The 7788-nt window shown below is 64.2% G+C and overlaps 1 protein-coding gene across 1 annotated transcript; it reads right to left on the bottom strand.

Annotated features, from left to right (window-relative positions):
* Positions 1 to 724: 724 nt before the first annotated feature.
* Positions 725 to 6529, bottom strand: LOC131398612 (uncharacterized). The gene is made up of 8 exons (XM_058532249.1): positions 6221 to 6529; positions 6076 to 6149; positions 5864 to 5957; positions 5207 to 5402; positions 4981 to 5053; positions 4568 to 4658; positions 1479 to 1560; positions 725 to 968 (listed from the first exon to the last, which is right to left on the bottom strand). The coding sequence occupies exons 1-8, from the start codon at positions 6527 to 6529 to the stop codon at positions 784 to 786; spliced, it is 1104 nt and encodes a 367-aa protein (XP_058388232.1). The 3' UTR covers positions 725 to 783.
* Positions 6530 to 7788: the final 1259 nt, after the last annotated feature.

Genomic DNA, 7788 nt, shown 5'->3' with positions numbered 1-7788 from the left:
GCCTCTGGGCCTCTTTAGCTTCCTGCCCCCACACCTGGAACCAAGGCCCAGAGAGGAGGCAGCTCAGCACCCCCCAGCCTTCGTAGCCTTCGCCCAGGCTGACCCCACCCCGCCGTGTGTCCACCGGGCAGGAGGAGGCGCAGGTGGCCCGTGGGGCGATTGCTGAGGGACCCCAGGGTGGAGTGGTCGGGGACGAGGCTTCTGGGGCTCAGCTCTGTGCCCTAAGCAAAGAGCCCAGCCTCTCCGGGGCTCAGTTCAGCCCCAGTGAAGTGGGCTGTGAGGTAAGTGTGTGGAACCTTCAGGAGAAGCCGGCCCAGCGGCCCTCAGTGAGGAGCCGTCCAGGACCCTGGGGTGGACCCTCTCAGTCTCCTTTCACCTGTCTGTTTCCTGATTGGTGGGTCCTGGCCTTGGCAGGCAGACAGCCCTCTCCTCCCCCCAGGTCCAGTGGTGACAGCTGGCCCAGCGACATTGTCCTGTCCAGGGAAGCACCTCCACAGGGAACACCCCTGCCCAGTCTCGCAGACCCAGGGATGCTGAGGCAGCAGCAAAGGGCCTGTTGAGAATCTACTTTGAAGAGAAGCCTGGGGTCATGGCAGCAGCACTGTTGTCACCAGGGGAGGTCCTGGCGGCTCTGCCTTGAGGTTCAGGTGACAGGAGCATCTCCGGCTGCCCCTCTGAGAAGTGCTTCTCTGAGGAACTGGGCACAGAAACGGGCCCAGGGGGGAGGAGGCAGAGGAGGCAGGAGAGGCCTGGGCCTTCCCACCATGCCCTGGCTCTCCTGTTCTATCTGTTGGAGGAGGGGGGCATGCACAGTGGTTTCTGAGGGCCTTCCAGCTGCTGCTCCGTGGACCAGCAGGTACTCCTCTCTCTGCCCCACAGTGAGAACCCCCTGCCCACGGTGGAGATTGCCATCCGGAACACAGGCGATGCTGACCAGTGGTGTCCGCTGCTGGAGACTCTGACGGACGCTGAGATGGAAAAGAAGATCCGTGACCAGGACAGGAACACAAGGTACCCCCTCCAGGCCCCTGCAGCTGTCCCTGCCCACAGGCACTGTCTTCCAGGCAGGGTGGGACCATCGCCTTTCCCCATTGACCTGGTGTCCAGGAGGAGGAGACCTGCGTTTACAGAGGCAGGCCTCCGGGTGACGAGTCCCTGTCCAGCCCCCAGGGTGGGTTTCCCTGGCCACAGCACAGACCCAGGTATCAGGACCCCTGGAGATGTGGGCAAGCCTGAGCAGTCAGGACACAGGGCAGCCTCAGGCCCCAGGCAGCAGACAGGCCCCGGCCTAGGCAGGTGCTGGGGATCCCACCTGCCACGCCCTGTGTCTGTCCCCCCTCCTGCTCCTGGCTGCCCTAGATCCCTGGGGGAGGACAGCCACCCAGAGCTGGAAGCTGGCTCTGGGTCACCGCCCTCTCCCCTCCTGCAGGCGGATGAGGCGTCTGGCCAACACTGCCCCAGCCTGGTAACCAGCCTACCGGCACTTAGCTCCCACGGAGCATTCAGAAGGTCAGCCCGCCTTTCTTTCATCTTCTGGCAAGGGGGTAGCCCAGGATTGTCCTGAGGAGCACGGGGCAGGGGGCCGTCCAGGTCACCCTTCCCCGGGCACACATCCCATTTGCTGAGCCCCAGTCCCCACCACCCTGGTCTCTGGTCAGGGAGAGGCCTTGTTTGGGGTTGTGGTTTTGTATAGGAGCCCCAGGCAGGGCTAGCAAGACTTGGTCAAAAAAAGGCAACAGGTCATGTTCTATTTCTTCCACGCGGTGGCATAAAAATAAGGATGGGGGAGAGCAAGGTGCGGGGCCTGGATGGGGGTAGTATGGGGCCAAACTGGGGGGCTAGGCCTCTGGCCATTCTCTGCCTCAGATCCCAGGTGGGCAGGTGGAGGGTGACAGGGCTCCAGGGCCCTGCTCTCAGCCACCCAAGGCCTGAGTCAGAGCACAGCCCTTGCTTTTCCTTAGGCCCTCCCACTTCCCACCCCCGACCCGTGCTCCACACATCCTTGCACAGAGGGAGAAATGAGGAGTGTGGTCCAGAGGCTCAGAGGGCAGGGGGCCCACCTGCCTTTCAGTGACAGCCCCGCCCCCGCCCCCTTTGCTGCTTATGAAGCAGCCACAGGCTCCCCTGCTGTCCCTGGGCTCCGCTGGGTCCAGGTAGGTGGTCAGGCCACCCCCAGGCGGGATCATGGCTTCTCTGCCATCCCTTGCAGAGGCCCTGCCCTGTGTAGGCACTGCAAGGACGTCACCAGCGTGCATTCCAGCAGCTGCAGTAGCCAGACTGCGGCCCTTGGGCACGCAGGCTGGTGTGCACGTGCACGTCTCCTGCACCTCCCAGCAGCGCACTCAGAACAGGTGGACTGGGGCCCATCTCCATTGCTGGCTGGTGCCGTGGCCCAGGACAGCTCCCCCTCCCGGGCCGGTTGTGAGGAAGGACACATGGGGAGCAGCAGGCCCAGTCCAGAGCTGGCTGGGGGGGGTGGGGTGGGGTGGAGAGAAGGAAGCCCTGCTCTGGCCTCTCCCCAGCTCTGTCTCTGATGAGCTTGCCGCTCCCTCTGCATCCTCGTCTCTTACGTGGAAATGTCCCCACTCTACAGGAGGGATGTGGGATCCGTGAGGGCCGCACCTGTGGGTCTCCTCACTTAGCCAAGTACGACTTGGTGAACTGGGCGCACAGCTGCAGTCTTACTGAAGGTAACAGGCCTGGACCCCTGGCACCTTCCTCAGTTGCTGGCAGGACCTTCCGTGCCAGAGCAGGGCTCAGGGTCACTACTGCTCTGCTCCCTGGGAGCAGGGCAGCGGCCCTGCGACTCCTGTCTCCCAGCCCGAGCCCCACGCTGGGCAGGGCCGAGCTCTGAGTAGGGACTGGGGATCCTGGTTGCCAGGATGTAGGGGCAGATGGGCCTGGTCCTCTGGGTTGGGAGCTCCTGGGAGCACATCCTAGTATGTGACGGCTCCTCAAACCCATTCCCTTTGTCCAAGAGTGGAACTTGCTGGAACCTCACAGCACAGGGACAGCTGGGCTTCACTGGAAGGCCCCGAACAAAGATAAGATTCCAGACCCAAGCCCGGCTGACCTAGGAAATTGGTGGGCTCCATTGCTGAGGTGTGTGCTCAGTCTATGGGGCAGGGGACAGTCCTGGGCCCCCACAGCTGGCCGGACAGAACGAACTCTGCCTGCCTCAACCCTGCTGGGCAGGCCGGCCCACCTGTGGGGAGAGGCCTGGGGAAGGGCCAGGGCACCAGGCCCAGGGGCTGGGCCCCCACTTCAGACACGGCTGGCCCACACCACTGCAGAGCCCACTGCTGCTCCATAAGGTTTCACTCCAAAATCAAGGTCAGATTCTATGGCTAATACTTTTGTCACCCGTGAACATGACATGTGGCTGGAGAAGCCCCGTGCTGCTGACCTTCCAGGGATAAACCGTAACTCGGACAGGTTTGGGACAAGAAGGAGAGCTGGCCAGGTCGCCCACTTTACAGAAGAGAACAGTGAGCTGCGTGGTCAGATGAGGCTCCCATAGTCCTCAGCTAAACACGGCAGGAACAGAACTTCCCAGAGGTCTCTGCTTAGCCAGTCACAGGACTCTGCTGAGGGAAAACATCTCAAGGCTTCAGGGTCACAGAAAGGGCAGAGGACCCAGTCCTGGCCCTCCTCTGCACCTGAACCCACGGGGCCTTGGCCAAGTCTACTAGCTGCTCAGCTCTGAAAATGGGACAAAGGTCCACTTGGCAGTCACTAGTGAGGGACAAGAGGGGCCAAGTGAGCCATCGGCCTGAGAGCATCACAGACAGGAGCCCTGCAGACCGGGCTCAGCACAACCAGGACAGCTCAGTCCTGGCCCCCGCCACCGAGATCTGGTCAGCCCCTCGCTGACTGGCAGGGAGCAGAGGCCCAATACAGGTGAGTTTGCCCAATGCCCATCAAGGCGCTGGCAGGGCTGAGATGAGAACTCCCCGTGTGCCATCTGTGAGCTCAAAGCTCTTGCTGGGCAACCGTGGGGAGGTTCATCACCCTCTCTGGGCCTCCTATCCTTCCACCTACAATTGGTCAGAGAGGGTAGGCCAGGCTTGGCGGTAGCAGAGGTGTGCCCTGGGCCAGCCCCACTCCAAGGGCAGAGGGTGGGCAGGGCAGGACCAGGCTTGGTGGCCCTGGGTCAAGGCCAACAGCCCCTGGCCAGCATGGAAGGGGGTGGCCGGCCAAGGCAGGGGAGCAGTGCTGTGGGCGAAGAGGCTGCAGGTCATTCTGTTTATTCGGGTGGGCCCTGGGCACAGGCCCAGCCTCCAGAACAGACTGCTCTACTGCAAGCAGGGGTGAGAGGTGGGATGGAGGCCGGCCAGAGGCCGGGACACGGGCTCCTGGGGCTGGCCCTGCCCTGGATGGGGTCACTGCTACAGGGGTCCCGGCTGCTCCTCGGGGAGGGGCAGGTAATTGGGGTCCTCCTCTGGGGCGTCCAGTAGCAGCTTCCTGTGGGGAGGGGCCCATGCCGAGCTGAGGCCAGCAGGGTCCTCCACAGGGCAGGGAGCCGGCTGAGGGAGTGTAGGGGGAGGGCTGTCATCCCCACACTCACAGGAACCTGGGGGTCAGCAGCAGCCTCTTGCCTCCAGGCTAGTTGGGGAAGACATCCTCCAGGAAGTAGGAGATGTGGCCCACGGCAATCCCTGGGGAGAGCTGGGGAATGCCAAGGCCACCCTCCACGGTCCAGAGCCCGGGGCCAGCAGAGCCTGCGCCAGGCAACCATGCACAGCCCTGGAGGCCCAGCCAGGCCCAGAGTAACCTCAGGCCCCAGAGCCCAGGTGCCCGGTGTCCTGCACACACTGCCAGCCCAGGGCAGGCCGGGGTGGGCCCTGAAGGGCAGGCTTACAGGGCCCAGAAGTGGGCAGGACCTGGGGAAGGGAGGGCCTGAGGACATCCAAGGAGCAGGAGCGGTGGCGGGAACCCTGACCCACCCATCCCCACCCCGGTCAGGACCCACACAATCACCAGCAGGTCAGGCCTGAAGATGTGAAGCCTACAGGCTGGCTGGCTTGTTCAAGGCGCTGTAAGAAGAGAGACGCTGGGAGGGCAGGAGGGGAGGGGGACAGATGAGAGGTCCAGTGCGGGCGGGAGGCAGGGCTGTGGCGGAGCAGCCAGCCTGGGGTGGCCCCCCACAGACCCTCAGGTGACAGCCAGCCAGCTTGGGGTGGGCTGGATGGACGGGCAGGCTCACCCAGCAGGTCCACGAGGATGGAGTTGCCCAGCAGCAGGGAGAAGCCCACGAGCGCCCAGGGCAGGAACGGCACCTGGAAGGTGAGGAGGCCGAAGAAGCTGACCCTCACTCGAGGGCTGCGGCGGCTCCAGACGTACACCAGCATGGCTGTGAGGGCCTGGCCCAGGAAGAACAGGCTGCCCAGCAGCCCCAGCAGCTGGGCCGAGTCAAGGTGCTGGGAGGCCCTCCCTGGGTGCCGGCCTCAGCCCTGCCGGGGGCCCCTCTGACTCCTCCACCCCTGCCATCCTCCACTGGTTTCCCTTCCCCCATCCAGTGTGCCCTTCCAGTCAGGCCCCCCGGGGATTCCGCCCTGCCTCTCCACCTCACCCCAGCCTCCAACCACTGCCCTTCCCTGCCCCACGTTCTCCTGCTCCTGGCATCGGGGCTCAGCCCCCAGGCACCCCACCTGGCTCTCCTGCATCCCCCTGTGGTACTCTGTGCCCAGCACTGAGGGTCTAGCCCTGGCACCTGGACTCAGCACATGCTGCAGGCTCAGTGCCTCCTAAGCTGGAGTGACCCACTCGGTCCCTCCCCTGCTGGGCGCTCAGTCGGGCCCCACGGCAACACACGCCGGAAGCAGAAGCGCCCGGCCTGAGATTGCAGAGCCCTGAAAGATACGGTCATGAGGACGCCCCCGAAGAGAAACGTGAAGACGAAGTCGGCCTTGCGGCCGCGGAAGGACCCCTCCTCCAGCATGCGGCAGTAGCGGAACCTGGGCGCCGGTATAGGAAGGGCCACCGGGCCGGGCCTCAGTTTCCCCGCTCCTGGCGCCTCCCGCCGGGCCCGCCCGCCCCCTCCTCGCCCCCGCCCTGTCCGCGCGGGGAGGATACACGAAGAGCATGTTGAAGAAGAAGCTGAATCCCAGGGGCCCGAAGAAGAGGAAGTTGTTGACGAGCCTCCAGACCTGCGAGGGGCGCGCGGTCAGGCGGGGGCGGGCCAGGCGGGGCGCCAGGTGCAGGGGCGGGGCGGCCTCACCTGGAACTTCCGGAGCACGAGGTGCGGGTTGAAGTAGAGCTGGAAGGGGCTGAGGAGCTCCAGCTGCTGCAGAACCAGGCGGGCGTCAGGGGCTGCCCGGGATCCACCGTAACCAAGGCGACCCCCTTGTAACGATGGCGATCCCCCTCCAGGGCAGTAACCACGGCGACCGCCGCCCCGGGTTGTAACCATGGCGACGACCGGCCCGCCCACCCGGCTCAACACGTCGTGGGTGGTAAGGACGCAGGGCGCGGTGTAGGCCCGCGTCACCGCGGTCACCTGCAGGAACTCGGCCGCCAGCCCCTCCATACCATTGACCCTACCCAGACGCACGTGGCCCGACAGCCAGCGCCCTATTTAACCTGAGTCCAAGCCCCGCCTGCCCGGCTTTGGCCAGTCTCCGTCCGAGAGTCCGTCTAGAGGGCGTGGGCCTGGGCCACGTAACCCATAGGAGGAGGAGGCCGGGAGCCGGGGGCGGGACGGGGGAGTTGCGTGGGCGGGTCACGACTCGGGCCAATGAGCAGGCCCCGCGGTTGAGCACGTGTCAGTTGTTGTGGTGGTTGTGGCGGGGCGGAGGAGAACGTGTGGCCAATGAGGCCCTGGTCTCCTCGCGGCAAGCTGGGAAGGACCAATAGGGAGGACCCACGGGCCACCGCGGGGGCGTGGCTAAGAGTAGTGGTTGTGGAGAGAAAGGACCACCGATCCGCGACGGGAAGGGGCGGGGCCACACGGGGGTGTGGTCGGGGCGGGCGGGACTCAGGGTCTGGTCACGCGGCTCTGTTATCTCTCTGGGGCTGGGGGCAACCAGGGCGGGTCCTTCTTCTCTCTGAGAACCGGAAACGGTGCCACCTGACCTACGCAAATGAGGCGCTCAGCTGCCTGTCCCAATCCCTGGCAAGTCCAGGGCCGCGGTGGAACATGTGGCTCCAGTGGGAATCTTCTGGGGCTGGATGAAGGACCCGGCTGTGGAGTGGACACCCCCGGGGTGACGTGAGGGTGCGGCTGGAGAGGCCTCATTATTTTGGTGGAAAGAGAAGCTACTTTTATTCATTGTGATGAATAAAGTCAGCTGTTTGTTGGCAACCGACTGTGTGCAGGCACTGTTCTAGATGCTGGAGACAGAGCAACCAACAGAGACGCTGTCCCTCATGCTGGAGCCAAGGAGACAGGCAGTCACAGGCCTGTGCTAACATGAGAGCTAGTGTAGACAGGACAGTGCACTGACGGAATTAACAGCCACATGGTGGGTGGAGGATGCAGTCGTGCGCCCCATGCTAGATGGCAGATCTGGGAAGCCTCTGTGAAGAGGTGATGCTCAATTGTCACTTGAAAAAGTTCCCTGTGGCTGCTGTGAGGATAGCACACAGAGGAATCAGTGAGCAGGGGGAGGCTGCAAGGGACATTGGTGGCTTGGGCAGTGTGGAGCCTGGAGGGCGATGAGGGGTGGGATGTGGGTTTGCTGGCCCACTGGACAGAGCTGTGAGGGAGGAGGCAAGGATGACTTCAAGGCCTGAGCCACAGAGCGGAGGGAAGGCGGAGGCCGTTACTGTGATGGAGACCGCTTGAGG

This window comes from Diceros bicornis, chromosome 35, assembly GCF_020826845.1.
Source record: "Diceros bicornis minor isolate mBicDic1 chromosome 35, mDicBic1.mat.cur, whole genome shotgun sequence".
NCBI classification, from domain to species: domain Eukaryota; kingdom Metazoa; phylum Chordata; class Mammalia; order Perissodactyla; family Rhinocerotidae; genus Diceros; species Diceros bicornis.
The sequence above is the reverse complement of the archived record's forward strand: the minus strand, read 5'-3'. Positions and strand labels throughout refer to the sequence as shown.